Source organism: Sebastes umbrosus, chromosome 20 (genome assembly GCF_015220745.1).
Source record: "Sebastes umbrosus isolate fSebUmb1 chromosome 20, fSebUmb1.pri, whole genome shotgun sequence".
Taxonomy (NCBI): domain Eukaryota; kingdom Metazoa; phylum Chordata; class Actinopteri; order Perciformes; family Sebastidae; genus Sebastes; species Sebastes umbrosus.
Window position 1 is genome coordinate 2,879,741 of NC_051288.1, and position 27,247 is coordinate 2,906,987.

The 27,247-nt window shown below is 42.5% G+C and overlaps 1 protein-coding gene across 2 annotated transcripts; it reads right to left on the reverse strand.

Moving 5' to 3' along the window:
- On the reverse strand, nt 1–27,247 carry LOC119479731 (SAP30 binding protein). Of its 2 annotated transcripts, none has more exons than XM_037755643.1 (10): nt 27,084–27,247; nt 25,232–25,338; nt 22,742–22,786; nt 16,126–16,165; nt 9,280–9,368; nt 5,458–5,549; nt 3,626–3,738; nt 3,482–3,540; nt 2,822–2,912; nt 1–780 (listed from the first exon to the last, which is right to left on the reverse strand). In XM_037755643.1, exons 1-10 carry the CDS (start codon nt 27,175–27,177, stop codon nt 602–604), a joined length of 909 nt encoding a protein of 302 aa, XP_037611571.1. In that variant the 5' UTR covers nt 27,178–27,247; the 3' UTR covers nt 1–601. The 2 variants fall into 2 exon arrangements, with proteins under 2 accessions (XP_037611571.1, XP_037611570.1); XM_037755642.1 differs by having other exon boundaries at nt 1–783; nt 27,084–27,246.

The window sequence follows — 27,247 nt, forward strand, 5'->3', positions numbered from 1 at the left end:
TGAAAAGGCAACATCTGTTCCATTTATTCACCTCATCATCAATACATATGTACAAGTGTAAAAAATATCTTACCTTAGAGTCGGTCAACATGCCAATGATGAAAAAAAACAAAAAGCTGAAAAAAATGATGCACATGTCAAGCTATAACACATAACTGCTGCATGAAAATACTGCACCAAAACTATGAATAGACAAATAAACACTTCTACCAGGTCTGTTTGGGACCCCTTTCCTTATTCAAACATTGTTCTCTTCAACTGTTTTAAACTAACAAATGTTGCCAACATATAAAAAAAAGAATAACAGACATGTTTCATATGCATGAGATCTACATGCATCACTTTCAGGCTTTCAGGAGTATTTTCACCAAACTGTGAATTTGGCTTTATGATGCAATAGTGCAGATACAATCCCAGAGATAGAAGGCAGTAGATTAGTCCATGTGTAGCAGAGGGTATTTGTAGGCTGGTTCTCAGAGTGTCCTCTAGTTCATTTGTCCTCTCTCTGCTTCTTTTCACATACATAATGAGACACTGGTCTTCCAGCTTCATGTCAAGTCATTGCTTCGATCGTTCCCTCTTATAGACAAACAAGGACAGATCACTGCTTTGCCTTCTTTAGGATGGTGCCCACCGCAGAGATGACAGTGGTCTTGGTGCCGCTAGCGGTGGTTGTCACGGAGACGACAGCAGGCAGGGTTGCGGTGGTGGTGATGAGGCTGGGCTGGGCCAGGGTCACAGGGATTGCAGAGTCCCACTTGCTTTTCCTCTTCTGGGCTTCTGCTGATGAGAGAGGAAACACGGTTGGAGTGACAGATTTAAACCACCAGCTGCACAGGAAGGGCCTGCATGGCACTATGCTGAGGAAAGGCCTGCTACCCAGTGGAGTTTGGACCACTAGTAGCGCTATGGAGCAGTGTTTTTAGTTTAGTTTCTATCGTGCACGCACACAGAAAAACACAAATGTTTCTTTCTTTTGTACCTGAAACAAACGTATATGTTTGTTTCTGGCTGGTCATGGGCTCCTTGTAGCTCCTGGTTCGTTTTCTGGCTGCTTGCATTAGCGACATGGCTACCGCTAGCAGCCTGGCTACTGTCCAAAGCAAGAAACAACCGTAAAGGCCTTTGCACACTAAGTCCGTATTTTTTTGCATTCGTTTTTTTAATCAATCATCCGATAACCTTGCCACATTACCTTGCACACTGAGTCCGATGCGTTTATTATTCTATTTGTTGCAAAACTTGCAATACAATACAAAACTGAATTAATTACGTGGGTGCAATGGAAAGCGCTAGTCCCAAACGGGGCTATTGAATGATTGACAGCAAGGAGCTATCGTTTAGCTTCCTAGGACACAATCACTACTGTCTAATCCTTCGTACATCCTTTGTTTTGCGACCAACCCAGATTCCAAGCTGTTCTGCGATCAACTCCCACAATCTATCTTTACATCCTTCATTTCTGTATTATTTTATTTCTTTAAAAAAAGTTTCTTTAAAAAAAAAAAAAAAAAGTCTTTAAAAAGGGCTTTGTGCTGGGAGATGTGAATCAGTTTATCAGATGCCATTTTGGATGATGATGTTTGCACGGACGGTGGCTCTGAGAGGTCAAACAACCCTCCTATGCCTTGCCTCCTATGGTTGAATCTATTTTTGGCTGGACCGCAGAGGGCCGGCCCTACAAACACAAGTCTGTCACTGAGTGACTGACTGAGTGATGAAGTTACACGATTGGTCGGCCGAGTGTTGGGGTTTCCTCATTGGCCGTTGCTCTTTCAAAATGAAAAGGCGGGAACAGTCCGTTACGCAAATGAGCCAGTCCAGCGCGACGTGTCCGGCTCAAGAAACTTTGACCAAGCTGTCAAACTAGGCGATCCAGTTCTAAAAGGAAACGAGGTTCAGCAGTGGCATCGCCTATTTTTCCACTTAAAATGTTTTCAGAAGTAGATTTTGGTGGATTGTTTAGACGGAATAACAGAAAGTTTATGAGCAGGCCCGCCATCTTCTTTCCTTTTTGAAATGGCAAGCAGAAAACCAGGGACCAATCAGGTGCATTCCACGCCACCAGTTGAGTGGAGCAGCGCATCTCCTAGTGTCCTCGCCGGATCTGGTGGACATGTACCGCTGGATTTAACATTATAGACGTGACCACTGACTATTTGTGTAACAATTTAGCCACAAATTCACAGATTGACCGTACACGGTCCAGACATATACTGGGTTTTGACCGAGTCTTGTTAAATGTGTGACTGTTTGGGACGAGAAATACAGACTTGGTGTGCAAAGGTCTTTAGAATCGCAATGTGAACATGACGGCCAGCTGTCCGCTAGTTCGCTAGTTAGCTAGTTAGCTAGTTAGCTAGTTAGCTAGTTAGCTAGTTAGCTAGTTAGCTAACTACACTGGTTACAGAAAACAAGCCAAACAAAGTTGTCACTCATCTGGCGACCGCAATTTGCTTTTCCTACGCTGTGACAAGAGCTTGTGGATGAAGCATTAAGTTGTTGACTTTTACTCATTTCCTCTGGCTCTCTGTGCTTCGTAACGTTACTACTCCACTGCTCGTTTTAGTCCTTCCTGAAAAGCCTCACCTCAGTGAGTCCGCTACTTGCTGTAAGCTGTAAGTTAGCCCGCTACAACAATCGCAACGGCAACGATGCACATAAAAAATGGCCGCCATTCTGACCATCCTGCTACGTTGATTTGCATGGGAATGTCCGTTCTGCTCCTATTCTCTTTCTATGGCCAGGACGTTTATGTAGCGAGGTGCATTTCTGAAAGGAGCTTAATCTGTGAGGTGTTGCAGCGCTGGTGGATGTTTACCCGTGGCTGTGGTGGTGGTGGTGTTGCTGGTGGTGGAGGCTGCTGTGCTGGAGGGGTTGGCGCCCTTCTTAGTCCCCGTGACAAACTCAATCTGTGAAACACACAGAACAATATACAAATGCTGATTTGATTCTGTTTGATGTGTAACTGTTTTTAACCGACGGCCACAATCTACTGCTGCTTATCTCGCGTCTAAATGTTACTCCTCTGTAGCCTGCATACCACTGACATTTCTCAGCAGAGAATAATAAAACAGCTCCTGTAGGGTACATGTTCATTCAAGTCCAGGTTTCTAACTTAGGTGCAGCTGCTGCTGATCATAGCAGCATGTATCACCTCTGAATGATTTTTCAGCGTAACCAGCAAAAGCAAAAATAGCCGGCAAAGAAAGACACACTCAGGTGTTTTTTTTAACGTGCACTTCTACTGAAGATGTGAAAAACAGTGAAAAACACGTATGGGCACGGCTCGGCTGTAAAACTGCGCTGGCCTGGGCCTGAGCTGCAGTTACGAGAGCTCGACTTGGCAATGCTGATTTCTGCGTGTGTCTGATGAAGGACTTAAAGTAGAAATTAAGTGCAGCTGGTGGAGACTTGCCCCTGACGCAGACAGAGAAGACAAGTGAAAGCTTTTTTTTTTTTTTGTTGTTGTTAGACTCACCTTGGTTCGTTCCTTCTTGGCTTTCTCCAGTTTGTCCATCTCCACTTTCTGGGCTTTGGCTGGAAGGGAAGAGACACATACACGAGTGTTTGTCGAGTTCTAAATCACACAGAGCCATGAGGAGGAAGAAGTAAATTAGCTTACCTAGAGATTCATAGTAAGAGTCTTCTGACCAGCCGTGAGGATCAAACATGTCTTTTGGGTAGTTCGTTCCCAGTTCATCTATACTGCAGAACTGAATGAGCTTCTCGTAAATGCTAAAAAAAACAAAGAAAGAAAGTAAAAGCTGATACGATATTTGGTAACATTTGTTGTTCATTTCTGTTTCGTAGGCAGAGAAAATGAATGAGCTTGTTAAAGTTACTACAAGGAACTTTTAACTGGTTATGAAAGAGTCTCAATTTAATACCAATGCCTCTATATGACAGACATAAGCAAACAGAACCATCAGCGAGAAGATATAGTTCTATATAGTTATTCTTAATGCTCGTCACCAGGTCCGATTCCCCGCAAGATTGGACAAAATGATTTACGACACGCAGGTTCACCAGAAACTCCTTCAGGCCAGACTAAAGCGGGGCCTCCGGCAGCGACTAGTCCGCCGCGGAGAGACCCAGATCCGGCTACGCTGCCGCCTTCGACCTGCAGTCAGAGCTCCGGAGGGAGGTGGAGAGCTCCTCCTTGCTGGGCCCGCTGGAGGGAAGGGAGGCACAGGAGAACCAGAACCAGAACCGGGACTGTCAGACCATGCTGCAGTAAAACGAGAGGTTTTCTAAAGGGAGTCGGGTGCTCGGAAACACTACCGCTTTCCACAGTGTTTCTGAAAACATTTTATACGAGAAATAAACCATGCAGTTGCTGAATCTTTCTTTACTTTGGATCGACAAGACTTAGTTTAACAGTTTCTCTGGAGTTTCCAGTGGCGACGAGTCGCGTCCGACGCCTGGAAAGTTAATCCTGAGGGCTGCATGTTACTTTTGCTTGACTGCGAATTTGATTTGTCATTTTTAGGATTTTATGTGCAGCCAATTGCATGCCAGAAGGCTAGGCTATAAGGGACATGTCAACTACACGATCAAAGATCTTTTACATTTATTTTTTTATTAAATGTCCCACACAACCGTTGAGTATTCAGGCTCGTGAAAAAAGGCTATATGAGACTTGTAGAAATATGGGCAAGAACTAAATTAAAGATTCATTAGTTTTCCTTTAAAAAAAGAAAATTCTTTGGGGCAGCTGTGGCTCAGAGGGTAGAGCAGGTCGTCCACCAATCGGAAGGTCGGCGGTTCGATCCCTGGCTGCTGCGGGTCACATGTCACGTGTCCTTGAGCAAGACACTTAACCCCAAATTGCTGGTGCGTGAATGAGTATTTAGATTCGATCCTGATGGGCAAAGTTGGCACCTTAGCAGCCTCTGCCATCAGTGTATGAATGTGTGTGTGTGAATGCTGGCATGTAGTGTAAAGCACTTTGAGTGGTCGGAAGACTAGGAAAGCGCTGTATAAATGCAAGCCAATTTACCATTTTACATCAGCACGTGTGTAGTTTCATTAAATGCCCCACATAACCATTGAATTGTCATATGTGAAACAGGTTGTTGTGAGTTGGCTGTATGGTAGTCTACTAAAAAATGTAATAAGAATGCGTTTATTTTGCTTGACTAAACGCTAAGCAACTTTGTTGACTTTTTTTAGGGCTTTATGTGGACTAAATTGTATGTGAGAAGGCTATGCGGGACATGCAACAATATAATCAAAGACATTTTATTTTCATTTTTTGATTAAATAAAAGCATGTCAATAAACTCTATATGTCTGGCCCTTGATGTGATTCTCATTTCCCAATGTGGCCCTGAGTGAAATTGAGTTTGGCACACCTGGTGTTTACACCGAAAAGTGTATCTGGTATTATGCGTAAATAGCACTCCTTGTGTGTGTGTGTGTTGGTTTGGGTGCGTACTTCAGCTGTGCTGCATACCTTGGGTTTCTAAATTCTTTCTTTTTCTGGATGTGGCTGTTTGTGTCAAAATCTCCATGGAGCTTCCTCTCGTACAGCTTGTGGATCTTGTCCTGTTACAACACAAACAAATCGACGAAGGACGTGAACAGACAGCAGGTCATCTCTGGGTGTAACAGGATCAACAGATCTGCTTTGACACAGCTTCCTCCGCACTCTACATTTGGCAGGACACACTGCCAATGTCATCAAATAAACAAACGATATATGATCGGCTCTGCTCGAGCAAGGGTCAGTGTGAATGGAGCTGTTGTGTAGAAAGTGTCTGATGCCTTTGGGAAATATTTGACAACCAGGTTCAACTGAGTCACAAGGAGCTGGCAGGTGTAGCCAGGGCAGCTCCGGTGATAAATGAGGGTTAACATGGTTCAAGATGGGAAAAGGGAATGCTGCTAAAATGAGAAGCTATTACTCCTTTAACATTGTCTTCCATCACGAGTGTTTTCTGATCTGACACCCTATCTACTGGATGACAATTGACATTGTAAACCATTACAAATGATTGATAAAACATTATTGATGAGGGCTTTCTGATCTGCCACCGCTATAACTGAGACTTGGTTAGGTTTAGGCACAAAAACTACTTGGTTAAAGGTGCCCTGTGGAGTTCTCATAATTACGTCACCGTGTTAGCTGGAGGCAAAACAAAGGAAAGACTGGAGGCTAACACTAGCAGTGGGCTAAATTTACACATCTAAATTGTCATCTTGCTGTGTTGTCGGGTGCCAGAATCCAGATATCACATACATTTGAGATGATAAACTGTGATTCGAGGCTCTAGCGAACTCCAATATGGCGAGATGTTTCAGAGACGGAGAGTAAATGTTGCTAATAGTTAGCCTTCTGCTAACAGAAGCCGTGAGCCTTTGGCTGCGGTTAGCAAAAGACTAAACTATTAGCAACTCTTTCTCTCCATCTCTGAAACGCTTCGCCGATATTGTACGACTCTCTTTTTGACTGACTTTACTTATGGATAGTTAACTATAGACATCCAATGATTTATACGCCCTCAATTCATCTTTACAGCGCTGCCATTGGCTGGTCGGACGGCTGGCTACTTAGCTAACTTGCTAATTCTGTCTCTTCCCGTCATGCAACACACAAAATGAGCCGAACAAGGTTATCACTCATCTGGCGATAGCACTGGGCTCTCATACGCTCTGAAAGGAGTGTGTCGATGAAACATTAAGTTGTTAAATTTGACCTATTTAACGACTGGCTAGTTAGTTAGCTACTAGACTACTTTGCTGGGAGGAGAGCAGGCGTTAGCTAGCTAGCTGGCTTGTCAGTCTCTGGAGAAGCTAGCTAGCTAACTAACCAGCCGTGTACTCTTCCCAAAGCAGTCTGCCAACGGCATAGGGGTCGGCTAATATGGTCCCATTGGTTAATGTTAACTTTCTCAACTAACACGTGGAGAGTGAGTGACAGTACATATTGAGAGAAACTAGTATTTTCTTCAACCATTGTTAAAAAACAAGCCAACAAAACCTGCTAGCCAGCGTTAACTAATGTGTTCAGAGAATTATTCTGCCTCCACTTAACGCTACGCCCACAAAATACGTCATCATGTTTATTAACAGAAAAGGGGTCCATACTGCAGCCAGCCACCAGGTGGCGAACAAGATGTTTTGGCTTCACTTTTGGGGAGCTGTCATGTCATCCATCTTTATATACAGGCTATGGTCACTGCAAACATTACAGGGGTGCCCCTATAACCAACTAATTGTCTCATTTCTAAAATCATTGTTGTCTGTTAGTAGGAAATGGGAATTTAACCCAGATATAGCCTATCGCAAGTCACACACTTTGTTGACCCAACCATTTACCTGTACCTCCTGTACTGTGCTGTTATGATGTCATGTTACTTCCTCATTTGCTTGACAGACAAGTCAGAAAAACACACGGCGACTTGAGGTCCTTGTCAGGTAAATGTAAAAGGGCGTGTCAGGCATTCGACGCTGTTTGTTTTTCGACGGACAAATTTGAGGCTCACTCAAGGCCTTGAACTCACGGGTTGTGGCAGTCAATGGGATGTTCTAACCTCGAGGTCGGGACACGATCGCAAAAGGCATTTTCAAAACTGTTTCAAGTGGATACATTCCAGCTAATGGTGAAATGAACCGTAAGACACATATTCTAAGCATACATGTGTCCCTGTTCCTCCATGGCCTGGGGGCAGGGATATCCAGGCTGTTCTGGTGAAGGTGAATCATTAGTTGTTCATCTGATAGGTGGGGGAGTGTCAGCCCAGCGGGGATATTGCTGAGCTGTACACTTACTAAGTCAGCTGTGTGTCCTGACCTGCCTCAGCTCCTCACAGAACAACAAACCTCATTGCAGTTAAGACACACCAAAATGCACAGCAGCAGCAAAGCAGAAAGAGAGAGCAGGGCTGGGTGATACTAAATTGATAGAAGATGACATGTGTGCTGGTTTAATTACAGGGGTGAGTCGCAGAATTTATGTAGCCACCAGAATTCATTTCTAACCCCAGAGGAACCGAGGGAAATTACTCACTTGGCGTGGAGAACAGGTTATTTCGACTGCTTCAACACCAAGATGACTGGTCTCTGGCCTTAAACTTTAACCTCCTGATCTTTAACTCCCATCTCTTAACCTTGAACATACGCCAAAGGGGAGAGTGCAGACTGTGTGTCTGCTTATGAAACCAACATCTTCCTTCAGGAGCCTTTAGTAGGATAACTTTACTACCTGGAAAGTGTTTCTCCAGCACACAAAACAAGCCCAAACACACAACACATGGCACCGGGACTATTCTATCAAGCTCTGAGAAAACCCACAACCCCAGCTACATCCACACACCCTCTCCTCTAGTCTGATTAGCAGAAATAACTGCGGCCTTAGTGGTGATATAAAAAACTGCTCGCACGAGACGATAGCATCAGTATATTGTGTTTAACCCTCTGAGACCCACATAGACCCGTTTATGTCTTTCTTTAGGGGGGCACAGGGAGTCTTTAGCGGGAGATAGCAGTAGATGTCACATAGAAGTGGTGTACGTCATCTGAAAGCTGGGAACCTGAAGATTAATTTGAGATGCAGCTCAGCACTGTCAAGTTATTCTAGTCATGAATCTGTAATAAACATGAATTAATTAATTTAAACAAATTGTGAGAGTGTATTAGGACTTAGAACATTATTATTAAGTATATGATGACCATTCCTATGCTCACTTAAGTCAGATTGGGGTTGATACCATTTGTTACACAGATTTGGTGCAAAATTTAACCATTTTTTACCACTCGAGAATTGATAAAAATGATCAATAATACCTCCAAAATACCACATTAAGACACCAAGACCTTGGGGAACACCATAGAAAAAGCCATGCTGTGATTTGGTGTCAAAAACTTTTGACTTTTGGAGATTTCTGCAAGAATTGCATTTGTCGGCGATTGGATAGCGAGCACTTCTGTTCAGAAACCCCCTTATTGTAAATCTACATAGGAAAGCCATCCATCCTCTAAATGCTCTAGGTCTCTAGTCTGATCCATCCATCCTCTGAATGCTCTAGGTCTCTAGTTTGTGGCTGTAAAGTTTCATGAGGCTGTGATTATCCTAGAGGTCACCACAGGTCATTTTATACAGTGAGGTCAAGTTTCAAACAAATGGTCTCACTACAATGTAATGGCTCCTGTGGGGACTAACATCATCACACATGAATACAGTTGGGCTCATTGAATCATTGATTGTGCTACAAGAAGAGCGTTGCAGTGAAAGGTATATGTTTGAATAATCATGTAACAGTAGAGGGGTGTGTACCTGTAGTTGGCTCGAGCAGCGTCCAGGGGGCTCGGGGGGGATCCTGATCTCATCGGGTGACATGTTCCTCACCTTCTCGGAGAATAGAGCTGGCAAGGAGACAGCAACATAAACATGAGCACTTGTGTGATTTCACTTCAGCGACTTTCCCCTCTCTACCCCATCTCGCATGTCTTTACATGCCGACTAAGGATTAACTAAGAAACCATTGTTGCGCAAACGCAGTGAATCTGTTTTATAGTGTTTGAATTAACAGATGACAAATGAGAAGGAGGGTGGGATATGGATATGCACTGGAGAAACAAACAAAGGTTCACTGTGTGATAAGCAAACATTGCTGGTGAATTCCTGAGCATCCTGTAGTTCATGGCAGTGTATGCCAGGGGTTTTATAGGGTGGTATGAGGAGTGCACGTCCCGGGCAGGGCAGGGAGTGGCTGTTGTTGGGGCTTGTGAGGAGAAGGGAGGCTCCTCTCCCCTCCCTTTGGACCCGTCCCTTGTTTTGCTCTCCCTGCTCGACTCGTCTCCCTCTGCTTTTTCTGACTGCGGGCCAGGCATTCTTCAGTGTCACTCTACATCCCAATCAGACAGATAGTCTTTATAGTCGCTCAGCGCTGTCAATCACGCTCTGAATAAGTGCTACAAGCTGCGTGCTGTCTGTGTATGTGCACATGTGTTGAACACAGGAGCCCGTCCCTGCTGATATTCCACGCAGATCTTCGACAAGTACTAACTTGACGGGACATGAGAAGATAATTTGTCTGAAGTGCTGTCTTTTAGCTTTGCCTTGCCGAACACTTCATCTTACAAGAGGAAAATTCCAGTCATGCACTCTCACACTGTGGAGTATCAGCAATCTGTGGAGTCATGTGTCCAGGAGATTTTCCTGTTTGTAGTGTTTGGGTGAAACAGTAAAATATTTTTAAAAGGTGCTCCATACGATATTCAGAGCATTAATGTAGCAGTAAACAACTATTGTCTATGTAAAGATATAGAGGAGTAATGTCTACCTGAGCAGAGAATGAAGTCACTCTCCCTCTCTGTGTGTTGTAATCTGAGCTTCTCCGTGCTTTGTTCGCGCATGCCTTTTTAGTGCATGTTCGTGCATGTGAGCGTGCCCCACTGGCTCATTAATCGCAAATTCATCACACATTTTTTATCTGTTCAAAATGTACATTAAAGGGAGATTTGTCAAGTATTTAATACTCTTATCAACATGGGAGTGGGCAAATATGCTGCTTTATGCAAATGTATGCATATATTTATTACTGGAAATCAATTAACAACACAAAACAATGACAGATATTGTCTAAAAGCCCTCACATGGTCACACCCTTTGAAAATGGCCAGTTGAGTTTTTCCTCGCCAAAATTTAGTGTAGGTTTGGAGCGTTATTTAGCCTCCTTTGCTTTTTCATATGATATCAGTATCTTCACTAGCTTTAACACTGAGCCCGCTACAATCTAAAAATTTGCAAGTTGCATGAATGCGCTAAAGAAATTAGTGGCGTTAAAACAAATTTGCGCTCACGCGTTATTACCGTGTTAACTTTGACAGCCCTACAAATAACTTGCCCTTAAATTTGCCTTTTTAAGACATTGTGCACTGAAGGCTTTCATCGAATGTCTGGACAAATTTGTAACATATTATTTACTTCTTTGATCAGATAGTTCCTGAAAACTTCTGAACTCCTGAACTTTTTGAAATGTTGCAAAAAAAAGAAATGCGAATTAGGCACGTTTTCCTTTGGAGCAAATAAATACTCGGCTACAGCATAGTTTGGTCAGAAATTGGCACTACAGGCTATGCATGGCTGTAATCTGCCAGTAAACAGAGTAGTAAAAGAAGTAGAGGTTGCAGATCGGACACAAAACAAGTCGTCTTGGCCATCTGACCATATAGAGAGAAAAATGGAGAAATGTCTTCAGGAATTAGTTTCAATTGGGTAAGTTAAAATAATAAAATCAATTCTTTCATGTCAGCTGTATTGGCCATGTTTCATGCTGTCCATAGATGAAGACAAGCGGGATAATGTACAGCGAGCCGATCATTGCTGTGAAAGAATCCCCAACAGGGCGATGCCGGGGGTCTCTCATCGCCCTGAAGGGGATTCTTTCACAACAACGACCTGCTAGCTGTACATTATCCTGCTTATTACACGGCTACTTACTGAAGAAATCAATATTTTGACACAAAAACGGTCCACCAGAGTCCGAAATCAGAGCTGCGCCCATAGCAACGGTCTGCTATACATAGCAATGGTCTGTTATAAAAAAATTACAGGCCGTAAAACGCCGTGATTGACCAATCAGAATCGTGTATTCAACACAGCCGTGGAATAAAAATATATATCCGGGAAGACACAGACAGCGGAAACAGCTGATTAGCCTTGTGAGTTAAATGTTTCGAGTCAGAATATATTCACCAAAGCCTTCCCATTTAGCACATGAACTCTTTTTTGACAGAGGACGTAAAAACGTATTTTCAAAACTGAGTAAGTTTTACCGAATTTTGCCGTTTCCATACAGATTTTCTAATGCCATACTTCAAAATGTGCATAAAAATATGTGAATGGAAACACGACTTATGAACTGCATGTGCTCTTCTGTTATGGTTGACTGACAGAAATATATGATTTGCCACTGATCTTTTAAACTTCTGTCCGAGAACAGGTTCAGTAGCTCTACTGCATGCAGTCTCTCTGTGCTGGCTACAAATATGTCTGTTGACATTAATACTGCTGATCTACAGTGAAGCAATCCCTGCCCGTGGGACTGTGCCAGATCTGAACTGTGGAGGGTTTGTGTGCAGACGGGATGCTGCCGTCGTATACTGACACACTCTTTCCAGCAGTCCCTCCCTTCAGTATCTTTGCCGTTCCCCTTGGTTTGCTGATCATGTGGGACCACAGATCCACACAACTTACCTACCCTGACCTCAGGAGAAGCAGTACTCCCAACCTCCTCCATTAGCTTCATCGCTGATATGGCTGATATTGTTAATATGGCTGATATGGTTTACTTCCTCCACCGGGGGAGAAGGGCGTAACCTTTGTTGGCTAGACACATTAAGTAATGCCAACCATGTATGTATGTCTGCAGCTTCACACACATTTTTTGACAGCAAAAAATGAGCAACTATACAGTTACATGAAGATAAATGGTTCCGTGTATGTAACTAGTTTAAACTAGTGCTGTCAATACGATTAAAATATTGAATCGCAATTAATCACACATTTTTTATCTGTTCAAAATGTACCTTAAAAGGAGATTTGTCAAGTATTTAATACTCTTATCATCATGGGAGTGGGCAAATGTGCTTGCTTTGTATGTATATATTTATTATTGTATATCAAATAACAACACAAAACAACCCTCACAGGTACTCCATTTAATGGACCCCTTTAAAAAATGGCCATGACAGTTTATCCTCGCCAACATTTAGCGCAAGTTAGGAGCGTTAATTAACCTTCTTCGTGACAAAGTAAAATATGACATCATTCATATGATACCAGTATCTTCGGCTTTAAAACTGAGCATGCTTCAACCTCTGAAAGATGGATCGTGTTAATGCGTTAAAGAAATGAGTGGCGTTAAAACTAATTTGCGTTAACTTTGACAGCCCTGGTTTAAACATCCCATATTTTAAAAACACAGAACAAACTTTAGCCTCCAACCATGAAAAAAGACCTGACAAGGCAAGTCTGATGAGTCACAGGCATTAGGTGGTAGCTTGGTATTCCATTTAACTCTCTCACAGACACAGACAATCACACATTGTAGCTAAAACAAGGGGTTTAACATTGTGGCAGCCTGCTAATCTGCTCGAGACAACAGGAGATTTAGTTTTAGCCTTGTTGGACAAACTCTAATTTAAACACCAAAATAAGCCTCCACTGTAGCTAAGGAAGTGTGAATAAATCACAGCGTGTGTGATAAATATCCCTGTTTACAGTCAAACTCAGTGTGAAAGGAATATCCTGATATAACAGCAGTACTGTCAGGATGGATATGGAGACAGAGAAAAGATTATATTCCTACGACAAAATTACCATCTGTCCTCCCGAAAAACAGACAGCGAGTCACAATCTGTGCCCTGAGGGACTTTTTGGACAGACGGACAGTGTCTGTCCCTTCAGTGAACAGACAAAGAGCTGTCTTCAGCCTGCTGACGGGAGGCCTTTTGCCAGACCCACTGTGACATTTACTGACAGACAAGACAAGAGGAGCCAAGGCTCCACTGCAGTAATGTCAAGTGTCCCGGCCCAGGATTATGAGTCACACTCTGCCACTACAGTACGCTGATGCTGTTTCCAACAAAACTAAAAATTGCTCTGGTGCATTTCCCTTTTCCTATGCAGACTTCTTTTTATGGCTGCAACAAACCAGAGGAGTGGAAGTGGTGGTGATGGAGGGAGTACATCTGTGGGCAGAACAGAAGCCACCACGTTCACTCAGCTACTGCTGTCCAAAGGGCTTTAGGACACTTTTAGAATACAATAGCAACATTGCAAGGATGCTAAAAAGGCGTGAGAATTTCACTTTCATTCAGTTTAACAACAAATCAGCGGAATAAATCATCTCCTACTTGGATCCATGGAGGCATTCCTTTAAAAACAAAATAAATCCTCTATGAGGATCATTAAGCAGTCATATTATTTTAATTATTAAAATCAGTTCTACACCCTCATCGCATTACTGAGGTTATTTTGCAGTCAAATGATGGATGAGTGCTGCATTGCATAATGTGTGCATCTAGCTACTTTCTCATATAAACCATTAGCAGAGTGTGAGCTGTTTAGGGTGTTTATCAGACTGGTGTGTGAAAAGCCACTCCCTGAATCACTCATATCCTGTCTGACCTGGTGCTCACTCACTCACTCACACACACACACACACACACACACACACACACACACACACACACACACACACACACACACACACACACACACACACACACACACACACACACACACACACACACACACACACACACACACACACACACACACACACACACACACACACACACACACACACACACACACACACACACACACACACACACACACACACACACACACACACACACACACACACACACACACACACACACACACACCTGTGCAGGTCAGTGATTACTCACTAACCACTGCCAGCTCCCTGGGTTATAACCCATCTGTCAGTCAGTCAGTGGACAAAGAGGCTTTTATTACTCACCTTGATCTAGTTACTGATTCATACGTTTACTGCACCAACACCCCAACTGACACAATAAAACTTAAAAGTCTGATTCTTACACTTTATCCTACTTTATATTTGTTTTTTTATATACAATAGGGCTGTCAACGCAAATTCATTTCTTTAACGCATTGATGCAAACTATTTTTCGGAGGTTGTAGCGGGCTCAGTTTTAAAGCTATGGTGAAGATACTGCATCATCATATGAAACTACAAAAACCTAAGGAGTTCATCGGTACCAACCAGGTCATACTAGCTTGTCACGAAGGAGGTTAAATAATGCTCCAATCTTGTGCCTCAATGTTGGCGAGGGAAAAACTGTCATGGCCATTTTCAAAGGGGTCCCTTGACCCCTGACCTCAAGATATATGAATGTAAATGGGTTCCATGGGTACCCACGAGTCTCCCCTTTACAGACATGCCCACTTTATGATAATCACATGCAGTTTGGGGGCAAGTCATAGTCAAGTCAGCACACTGACACACTGACAGCTGTTGTTGCCTGTTGGGCTGCAGTTTGCCTTTTTTTATGCTAAATGTAGTACCTGTGAGGGTTTGTGGACAATATTTGTCATTGTTTTGTGTTGTTAATTAATTTAATAAGAGTATTAAATACTTGACAAATTTCCCTTTAAAGGGACTATTTGTAACTTTCAGAAATGCTTCTTAACAGCGACACCTGTGGCCGTGAAATCAACGAAAGTCAGCGTCGGGCTCGTGCTTGTGCTCGCTCTAAATAGACATGAACGAGCATCGCTCAAAACAGTGAGGCGACACAAGTCAGCTAAAACCACAATATCACTCTATATTTCACCTGCTTGGCAGTAATGTTAGCTGACCAGACGAAGGTCTCTCCATGAATCAATGCTGATACTGTGTTTGCTTCTCCTGCCTCAGCGCAGGCTGAGGCAGCGGGGCTCTGCAGCGAGAAACTCGTCTCCCTCCGCCCGCAGCCGGAATGACTAGGGAGACACCGGCACCCGGTCGGTAACTAAACGATAACGTTTCTCTCTGCGGAGCCCCGTTACTTCCCAAGACACGGGAAACCTCTGTTGGTCTGGAGGAGCTGCAGCAGTTATTTCTGCACAAACGTCCACTGTACATTCACTAGATATTCTCAGAGCTAAACTAACTCTTCTGCAGTGTGGAGTGAGCGTGCGTTCACGTCTAGAGGTGGAGCGAGTATGCGAGAACGCGCGCGCTGTCTGAGTGAAGGCAAACAGGCAGCGCAGGCGGGGACGCCGGCCACACGCGAGCGCGCATATGAGAGAGCGCATGTAACCCGACCCGGTACATTAATACGCTTAGAAAGTTACAAACAGTCCCTTTAATATACATTTCTAACATAAAATATGTGTGATTCATTTGCGATTAAATATTTTAATCGATTGACGGCCTTAAAAAGAATAGCTTTTGGACAGTAACTGAGCTCCATGGCACAGAGGAATATCAGGCTTTGGTTGCACACACAATACTTGTTAGTAGGATCCATTAATTGTTGGTTTTGGTCTTTTCATGGGATTTATTGACAACAAGTAACAATCTAATCCTTTAAGAGTTGGTCGTATATATATGTGTGCATGTATTTGCGTATGTGTACTCACCAACTAGCTCATTAGGGTCCTTTCTTTCTACTTCTGGGATCTGTAAAAGAAGAAGAGGGAAGGGAGGGGAAGAAGAGAGAAACAGAGAGATACATGGGATATTTAGGTGTCCTTTGTGAAGGGAAACAGTGGTAGACATTATCTAACCATGTTACCCAGCTTGGATATAGTTAATTACAGTGGATTACAAGTGGGTTACTGAGGTGAACTGGCAGTTCTTGTGAAATATGTGGAGCTGGAACCAAAAGCTCATTCCATTTGTACCTGAAACCTACAAATCACAGATGCTAAAGAAGCTGGCAGGAGAGCAGTTCCTAAGAAGTAAATAGAAACCAGGATGGTAAATCGAGGCAGTTTCCAGTGAATGCCTGAGCTCGGCAGGAGGAGGAGGAGTCTTGCGCAGCCTCTAAAATATGCCGCCTGTTGTGCCAGCTCTGTGGGCATAACACAGGTTCAGCACAAAGGAACAGTGCTGGTATTCACGGGCATCATGTCGTCACCTAGCAACGGCAAGGGGCACATCAAAGAATTGTCCTGAAGTTGGCCAAATCACGAGGAGGAGGAGGAGGAGGGGGGGAGTGGACAGAAAGACATGGAAGCACAGCAGAGCCCACTGGCAGAAATCCAAACCAAAAAAACAAATAAATGGCACCTGCTGTTTGAGACAGAGCCAATAACATACTCTTCAGCTCACTGATCCACATCTGAAGTCTCTTTCCCATTTGGCCGCCCTTCACAGGAAGGTCAGAGGTCACATTAAGCTATAAAACTGCAGCACTGGAGCTGCCGGTATGATTCAGCGTCTTCAAGGTTTTCCTGAATAAAGAATGTAATTTTAGCCGCCTAGTACAGATCCAAGCCTTTACCAAAACCCAACCGTTTAATGCATCAACAACACAGGTGTTAAAGGGACTCTATGTAAGAATCAGAAATGTCTTGTTAACAGCGACACCTGTGGCCGTTAAGTCAACAAAAGCCAGCGTCCTGTTGCTCGCGCTTGTGCTCGCTCTAAATAGACATGAACGAGCATCGGTCAACACAGTGAGGTGACACACGTCAGCTAAAAGCACGATATCACTCTATATTTCAGCTGCTTGGCAGTAATGTTAGCTGACCAGACGAAGGTCTCTCCATGAATCAGAGCTGATACTGTGTTTCCTGTTTCAGCCTCCTGACCGTGGTTGGAGGGAACAGGGGAGACACTGGAGTTTTGGTCAGAGACGATAACGTTACTCGCTCCGGAGAGAGAGGGGAGACCAAAGCTACAGTCTCCCCTGTGTCTTCTGTCCACGGTCGGGGGGCTGAAGCAGGAAGAGTTAACAATGTTTTGCAAGACAGGCTTAACTAGATATAACTTTGCGGTTTTGGTGCTTCCGTGTGAGTCTGATGAGCGTAGCCACACGCGAGCGCGCATGGGACACCGACCCACAATGATTTATAGATGTAGGAAGTTACAAACTGTCCCTTTAAAGCTTCAGTGGGCAACAATTTTTTGTCATCACTGGGCAAAAATTCCATAATAACTTTTCAGCATATTGTAATTCAAGTGTTCTGAGAGAAAACTAGACTTCTGCTCCTCCTCATGGCTCTGTTTTCAGGCTTTAAAAAATCTAGCCCGTGATGGGAGACTTTGGCCAATCACAGGTCATTTCAGAGAGAGAGAGAGAGAGAGCGTTCCTATTGGCTGTGCTCCGGTCATGTGAGCGGTGCTTGGTATTCCCTCAAAAGATCTCAACATGGCTGCCGGGTCCCAAACTTTCTAATTTTACAGCTAAACAGTGCACTACAAGATGATTATGAAAACATCTGAGGAGAGAAATAGGCATTACAGTAACAGAATATTGATTCATATTTGATCAGCGCTGCCTAGTTTGACCATTTGATCGGAGTTCGCGAGTGATTGACAGCCGGCTCTCATAGACGGCAGCTGGACAGCAGACCTCAGATCAGCTCTGACTGGTTCTTGTCCTCCAGTCTGTGAAATCTTGCAGATGCCGTTAGGAGCACAAGCGGACACAGAGGCACATGATTTTTTTCAGGTTACCTGTTTCATGTACAACTGTCACGATATAGTGACTGTTTTATAAAAAATAACTTCTTTTTTTTAATCATATTTGCTGCAATTTCGCCTACTGCAGCTTTAAGAAGAGCATGATCAACTCACTTCCCTGTAAACTGCTCATTGTCATCTCAATGTGTTTGTGGGAAACAAAAAGATAACATTTGGCTGTTTTTCTGAAAGCCTAATTGTTGAAATCAACATTTTTAAAATAAAATGTGATTCTTTTTTGAAGACTTGGGAGGCGTTTAAACCCCGGGGGCGTGATGAATCAACGTTACGAAAATGCGTAATACTCGCCTGCGAATATTTCGCATCAAAACTATTCATACCGGCAGCGTTGCGAATTTGCGACAGTTGCAACACTTTTTCAATTAAACGTTCAAATAGATTCGCGCAGGCAGAGGCCAAGACCGTGATCCTATTGACGCAGAGCAGAGTCTGGCAGTCTGTCTGAGATAAACTGTTGTATAGCCTAAACTAATGTAAGCTATTTTAGTTTTGTTTTAGCGAAATGCTCTGAGAGAATATGAGGTAAACAGTTATGTAGTGTATATTTCTAGGGCTTTTATTGTGAAAGGTAAGAACGGAAGGAGTGGATCTGGTCTGCGCTGCCTTTGTCAAGGTAGAAAGGAGTAATAATGTCTGCCGTCCTGGTTCAGACTACGAAGCCTCCGTGTTGTTGTACACTATAGAGTACGTATAGAATATATCCGTTCTGCACAACATAATTGGTTGATGCCTTTATATCAAAGCTCAGAAAAATTTACCTTGTTCTGAAAAAAATCATGTCACTTTTTTGCCGCGTAATAATCACGTTCTGTGTGAAAGTACTCAACAAAAACAACAGTTTTAAAAAATATATTGGCCTGCAAATTAACTGCACGAAAAAAATATGCCCCCGGTGCGTAAAGGCCTTAAGAATTTGGAGAAACCACGTCACCAACAATAAGCTTTCGGTCATACAGTATTTTGAAATTGAAGACCACACTATAAAAATAACTAACGCTTCTAATCAAGATTATAATCTATTTCCATCCACCAAACCACTTCTCCTTTCAGGCTCTGCATATACTGTACACATCATCTAGCCATCTGTCTTATATAAATCTTATATAAATAGCAGAGCCACGAGGACTTGTAACCACTCTAACCAAGCAAAGTTATACATACACAAAGTTACATCAGATCAGTTTCGTAGCGCTTTACTACTTTTTGAATAAAAACAATGCCATCAAATACAACACCACCACAAACTACAGCCTCCAGAATCACCATATGGTGGAATCAATACCACCCAACACATTTATTTACACATTAAGTTCAGTTTACTCACTTTGAGCCTCTGAAAACAGCTGTATTATGTCTTAAAGTCTTAAAGCTTTCTAAAGTCTGACTAAATAACCCTGATGATGTCAAACCATAAAGCCTGCATCACAAACTGGAGGTGTGGGGATTGAAAAAAGTGGGCATTTAGTAGGCGGTGAGGGTATAATGAAAGATGGTGTCCAGTTGCATTATGGGAAACATAGGATCTGGTATTTCCGAGCTTGACTCGCACTAGGGACCAATAGTCAGGGTATGTCGACCTCTGCTGCTTCTGTCTCTTTTGAATCACCCAACCTAATGAAAGTTCAATACAAATTTGCTCGAGTACCCCTTTAAACATGTTTGAACACTAAATTACAGTTTATTTCCTAATTACAGAACTACAAGAGCATCCTAGACTTAGTTGGTGTGTCCAACGTGAAGTAGATATATGGGGTCTTGTGCATCTACTTACTATAGGACCTAATACTTGCTTAACTTTATTTTTCTATTAGAAAAACAAATAAACGGTAGCTCAGTGGGTCATGATTTATTTTTATCCAGGAAAAACACACCTGTCTTGCACAAATAAGCTTAAGCTTTAGAGTTAAACGCTAACATAATTATGCTAACATGCTCACAGCAACAACATGCTGATGTTTAGCAGCAGGTGTAACATTTACCAAGTTCACAAGCACTAAACACAAAGTAAAGTTAAGCTAGTGTTGGTCAACTTAAGAAAGAGTACGCTACATTTTAAAAATTATCCAACCGAAAAACCCAGCCCAGTGTTGCCAACTCTTTTCCAATGAAAGTAGCTAGCAACACTAGCTCCAAAAGTCCCTAAATCTAGAGAGAAAGTCGTCAAGTCTGCAACACTGACAGTCCGTCCCTTCAGGCCTCCCTCCAAAGCCACTCCGCCAAAATTATCTTTATGAACGTCAACATATCATAATGAACGCAAACAAAAAACCAACTCACAGCTGTCCAGCTAACAGCTTGTGGAAGACTCTGGTGACACGCAATGAGTGCATGGGCAGAGAGCACGCAGGTAGACAGACAGGTAGGCTTATTACAGTCCTGCAACAACCACAGATACCAGATTTGATTTCTTTTTTTGTCAGAGCATTTGATTTATTGATTGCCGTCGGGATGTAAAGAGAATTTCAACAAATATAACAAAAAAAAATGTATTTGAAGAACATTACCAACCCCAGCTTTAAAGCTGATGTCAGTTTTGCAGTCATTTGGACATAAACCAAAGTATCTGTAAATTGACATTTTAACCTGATGACGGCGCCATAAGAAAAATTAAGGGATTAAAGTTATCCTCTAAAAACCTTTAATATCTGTAGCAGATTTCACAGCAATCCACCCATCCAAGAGTTTCACTCAAAACCTCAAAAGTCAGTTTATCACCAAAGTCATCAGAATTGATCCTCTAAAATATGAGGCCAATCCATCCAATAGCTGTTAAGATATTTCAGTCTGGACAGACAGACACTCCCATCCTTAGAGCCAGATGCTTGGCAATATGGACACAGGAACACTGATCCTCAGCTTAAAGGGAAACCTCTCTAGTACTCACTGTGATGCCCGGCTGCTGCCCAACTATGTAGCATAACAGATATGTCAACTAGGCTTTATCGAAAAGACAAATACTTCACACAAAGACCTGCTGGCTTGACCCCTGAGATCACACCCCTATCTGCCATCCAGCAGACAATTCCCCCAACAAAAATGTTTAATCTGAATTTAAGACAATTAAAACCTCAAACACCCAATAAATAAAATATGTGCAACAAAGCTCTTTCCCAAATTAACCAGGCAAAGGGCCATAGCAATATTTCAAAGAGTTCAATCCAAGTATTGTGTGTGATGACCTTCTTATCTACAGTTAGCCAGAACTGTATCAAACCAACAACTGCCATTCGCGGTCAAAAGATAACTGCAAGGAAAAATAATAAAGTGGGAGGACAGAGTGAGAGCTAATAGAAACATTCTCTTTCATTCTGAGCCAAAACAGTCTCGACTAAATATCAGCATGGTCCTCTGCTATGAACGACTAAAGCTGCCATTATAATAAATAAATGACTCAACGAATAAATAACCAAAATAATAAAAAAAGAAATTTAGAAATAAAACCCTCAATTATCAAATAAATATGCAGGTTAATTTGAAAATAAATAAAAATGCACAGAAATAGAAAAATAAAACAAATTAAATGTATTTATTTGCTGTAGGGCTGCCAATCAATTAAACTATTAAATCACGATTAATTGCATGATTGTCCATCCATTAATTGCACATTTTTTTATCTGTTCAAAATGTAGTGTAAAGGGAGGTCTGTCAAGTATTTAATACTCTTATCAACACGGGAGTGGGAAAATATGATTGAAAACACAAAACAATGACAAATTTTGTCCAGAAACCCTCACAGGTACTGCATTTGGCATAAAAATATGCTCCGATCATAACATGGCAAACTGCAGCCACACAGGCAACAACAGCTGTCAGAGTGCTGACTTGACTACGTGTTATTATCGTGTTAACTTTGACAGCCCTAGCATTTTTCCGAAGTTCCAACAACATTTTTTCCACAACTTGTTGTTTCTGTTTTCCTGGAATAATTGCTCCACCTCTCGAATCATGTATGATTGGGAAATCCCACACATCATGACACAGTGTTCCAATTACGATATCATAAAACCCTTGCTTGCCAGGCCGGCGCTGTTATCTCTGCTTCATGACGTGGCATATTGAAGAGACAAAACAGCAGCTTATCAGATTGTGATCAATCAGGGACAGGTTGTAAAACAAAGCCTCAGGCTGAGCAGACATCCTCTGACTTGTATTGTTTCTGCCTGTTGGGTTTGTGACTCACTCTCACCTCACTGACTGTACCAAGCAGCGCAGCAGGAAGCTGGCATGCTCTCCAGCTCACACGGCTTTACAACACATAAACACACACACAGGGTGGGGTTAGTAAGGTGTGCAGGTTCAAGTAGTGTGCTCTGAGCTTCAGAAGAGGTTTAACACCCACATTAAGAGCATGACTTGGTCTTACCTACATTTGTTATTGGAGCATTCATCTGACATACATGAACCCACAGCACCATCTAGTGAACATGCTCCTTCATAGCATGAGGTGACAGCTTTAAATAGTGCCAGCCCTTTCAGTTAGTCACAAAACAAATGAGATTCTTTTCCAAATCCAATCCATCCCACACCAAGTGGGTGTTCAAATACCTCAACATCATCTGCGTCCCTCCCCTCTTCAGATTCGTCCATTTCCTATAAAAACAAAAAATGCAGAATGTTAACACCGTACGGATGAAAAGGAGATCAGAGCAGGAGGGGGAACCAAGCAGCAGCACAGACCGGATGACACCCAGCACCCAGCAATGGACTACAAAACTGTTCCACCCTTTTGATGTTGTTGTGCTTGTTCTAGTACTACAAAGTCTTTGTTAAAGGAACATTACAAACGTTTTGGGAAACGTGTTTGATGCCTTGAAGCCTTTCACAAAAGGCATAAATATCTATTTGGATTGTTCAAACGGGATTTAAAAGGGGTATCCCCACCAATTTTACCTATTAAGGTCGATTGCATAATGTCTTCTGTGGTACTGAATCTGGAGGGAGGTTTCTTAAATGGGACAGTTTGGGTGTTTTGAAGTGGGGTTGTATGAGGTACTTATCCAAAGCGAGTGTATTACCTACAGTACATGACAGTCAGCACGCCCCCAGTTTAGAAAAACAGACAGGAGTACCAGCATGGGAGCAAAAGAATGTACTGCTCTAGACCGGGCCGGTAGCAGAACGTATTTCAGCCGCCTAAAAGAAAGGCTAATCTAAAACAAATATAATCACTTTTCAGTTTAAAGTGTACGTTATATTTAGAATATTTTCACCGATTTACCTTGCCGTCAGACAGCCCTTTCCAATGGGTAACTGAAGCCAATGTATCCATCTATGCTCTTGCCAAAGCCACCAGACTCCATTGAAAAAAACTGTAATTTGACCTCACAGAACATGGGAGTTGCTGGTCTACCGCTGCCTGGACAGTTTAGTTTGTTTGTGCTACTGTGTGACTTTGGTGAATCCCGACTAACCAAAGTTAGTTTTCTAGTTAGGTGACACTTTTATTTACATTTGGATCATGGATTATATCTTTAATCTCTGAAATTGTGGTTGCACTTCAACGTAGGGCTGAACATTTAAAAACCGTGATCAAGATCTTGGTTTCTTTCCAAGTTAAATCAAACTCTGATGCTCCCTCTACAGAGCTCTGTCGAGTAAACGAGTCACATGGGTATTACATTGAGCACACTGTGATTAACCACTCTGTGCTTCCCAGACGTGTTTGCAGCAGCAGGCAAGAGCATGTTCACAGAAAATCTCCAAAGGTAAATGCATTTTATATGGAATAGAAATCCCTTTTATTTAGCCTCATGCTGTAGGAGCATTGTAAGCATTTGTATTGTTGTTGTTTTGTCCAATTTTATTTATGTTTTGATTGACACATTGATTTTATATGACATAACACCTAGCTTTTTGTAAAGTTAAAAGAAAAAGAAAAATTAAACTATCTGATTGGTTGAATGAATACTGAATTGATAAATGTAATAATTAGGGCTGTTAAAGTTAACGCGATAATAACGTGTTAGCGCAAATTCGCTTTAAAACCACTAATTTCTTTAACACATTAACGCATTCGATCTTATGGAGGTTGTAGCGGACTCAGATTTAGAGCTAGTGAAGATACTGGTATCATATGCAACTAGAAAAACCTAAGGAATCCATTGGTACCAACCATGTCATACTAGCACGATAAATAATGCTCCAAACTTACGCTAAATTTTGGAGAGGAAAAACTGGCATGGCCATTTTCAAAGGGGTCTCTTGACCTCTGATCTCAAGATATGTGAATGACAATGGGTTCTATGGGTACCCACGAGTCTCCCCTTTACAGACATGCCCACTTTATGATAATCACATGCAGTTTGGGGCGAGTCATAGTCAAGTATGTTTGGCTTGAGTTTGCCATGTTACGATATGAGCATATTTTGAATGCTTAATGCAGTACCTGTGAGTGGTTCTGGACAATATTGGTCATTGTTTTATGTTGTTAATTGATTTCCAATGATATACTGTATATATACAGTACATACATTTGCATAAAGCAGCATATTTGCTCACTCCAATGTTGATAAGAGTATTAAACACTTGACAAATCTCCCTTTAGGGTACATTTTGAACAGATAAAAATATGCGATTAATTTGCGATTAATCCCGATAAACTATGGACAATCATGCCATTAATTATTTTAAATTGATTGACAACCCTAGTAATGATAAATCAAGATCAATGATAGAGAGGTGAGGTGACAAGATCCGCATACCCCTACACCAGTGCACACATGTACTGATGCTGTTTGATGATTACACTTTGCAAAAATGCGCCTGATCTCGAATAAGAAGCAATCATCCTCTCAGCCTCCTAATTCCCTCCCCAGAGTTCAGTGAAGACTCACATTAGATCCCACCGCAATCATGTCAAAAAGCATGATATTCTCTGACATCACACCCAGTACTCTGCTATTTCTGTCCCTTAAAATGTTCAACCAAACGTCAGTGGAATTCAACAGAATGGTCAGTGGAAATAAAACCTAGAGGGCGTCATGTTCCTCGTAGCAAGAAACAGATGTTTTCAAAATGTAGAATTCAAATACTGACCGAGTTGCTCTCCCTGCTGTCTTCATCTCCAGACACCTTGTCCTCGGCACACTCAGTTCGGTTCAAGTCATCGTCATAGCCGTACACCAGACCAACTCCACGCACCCCTGGTGATAGATAGGAAGAGAGAGAGAGGCACCGGGTCACCACACAGAGAACTACAGGTGAGAACAGCATCACTGGCAGCTGGCATTGAAATAAGACTAAATGACTGTCTCTGCCCAGTATTAGCTTTAATGCATGCCAGCCCCACATTTTTAAGATAAGATAAGATGAACCTTTATTAATCCCCGGAGGGAAATTCAGGTGTCAAAGCAGCAACCTCAGCAAACAGAGTGAAACACAGGAGAGGTAAAGACATACAAAAATGATAAAAACTATAATAGAGATATAAAAGATACAGAGTGAATGGGTGAACATAGTGTGTACAGTCCATCAATAAATAAATGTAGTATGTACAATAAATAAATATGTACATATGTGCAGTCTATAAAGTGGTATATAGGATATACAGTGTAAAGTAAGTGTAAAGTGCGCCAGTGGTTAGAGTCCAAGATGGTTGCAGATAGTACATGTTAAAAGGTAGATAGTGCATGTTTAAACTTCTTAAAGTCCTAATAGTTCTCATATGGGGGTCAGCCTTGGTTGTGGAGCCTGATGGCTACCAGCATGAAGGACTGACCCAGGCGCTTTGTGTTGTGCCGAGGGGGGATGAGTCTGTGACTGAAGGTGCTCCTCATCTTGAGGGGGTGGGAGGGATTATCCAGGATAGCGTCCAGCTTCCTCCTCATCCTCCCCTCTGCCACCACCTCCAGATCGTCCAGTTCAGATCCAACCACAGAGCTAGCCTTCCTCACCAGCCTCTTCAGTTTGTTGGCATCCCTTATGTTGGTGTTATCCCCCCCAACATGCCACGGCAAAGAAGAGGACACTGGCTACTACAGACTGGTAAAACATCTGCAGCAGCCTATTACACACATTGAAAGACCTGAGCCTCCTCAGGAAGCACAGTTTGCTCTGACCCTTCCTGTAGAGGGCCTCGGTGTTGTATGTCCAGTCCAGTTTATTGTTCATGTGTACTCCGAGGAACTTGTAGGTGTCCACCACCTCCACCTCCTCCACTCGGATGGTGACGGGAGCTTCGTATCCATTATGTGCCCGGGAACATCAACAACATCAAAACAAAACCAGCCAGACCCAGCTGAAATCACTCGTTATGACTGAACTTTGCATGTTCATGTTTTTGTTTACAAATAGGTCTTGAATATATTCCACATTTTGGCTGCATTCCAAATCGGATACTTTTTCTTTTACAAAGTACCTACTACTGTTGCATGCAGTATGCACACAATTGGGACAGACTACTTTGTCAAAACATTGCACCTTGAACTTTGACCCTCTTGCTCGTATATCTGCTGTGCAGAGGATTGTGGGTCAGAATAGCCAGGGGAAAAAAATGCATTTGACCTAATATGTTTTGGGATATACCAAATCTCTTCTGGCATACTAGATAGTGTGGTAGTATGGTAGTGTGGTAGTATGAGTATTGGCGCACACAGCAGGTTGCATTGCTCTGAGCAGTGAAGAGATGAGCAAGACGGTCAAAGTGTGTGCAATGTTATGATGTATTGTATGCATACTGCATGCAACAGTACCTACTTTATAAGGGCAGCTGCAGTACGTACTGAAGGAAAAAGAAAAAGTATGCGATCTGGAGCGCAGCATTTGTCTCTAAACGAGCTACATTAGCTACAAGCTAACGTAGCTACCGCGTGAACATCCGGGTCAGACCCGCACAGCGTGTTTTTAACCACATAGAAGCAACGACATGATAAAATGTGTTGTCGTGTACCTGTCTCCTCTGGTTCTGGGTCAGAGTCCGGCTCTGAATCGTCTCCATAGTCCGCTAGAGAGGACAGCAGCGCACTCTTCTTACCGCTCGCCATTGCTGTATGCGTCGCATAAACCCCCAGGTCGCAGAGTGATAACGTCACTGAAGTTGTATTGCGTAGGCAC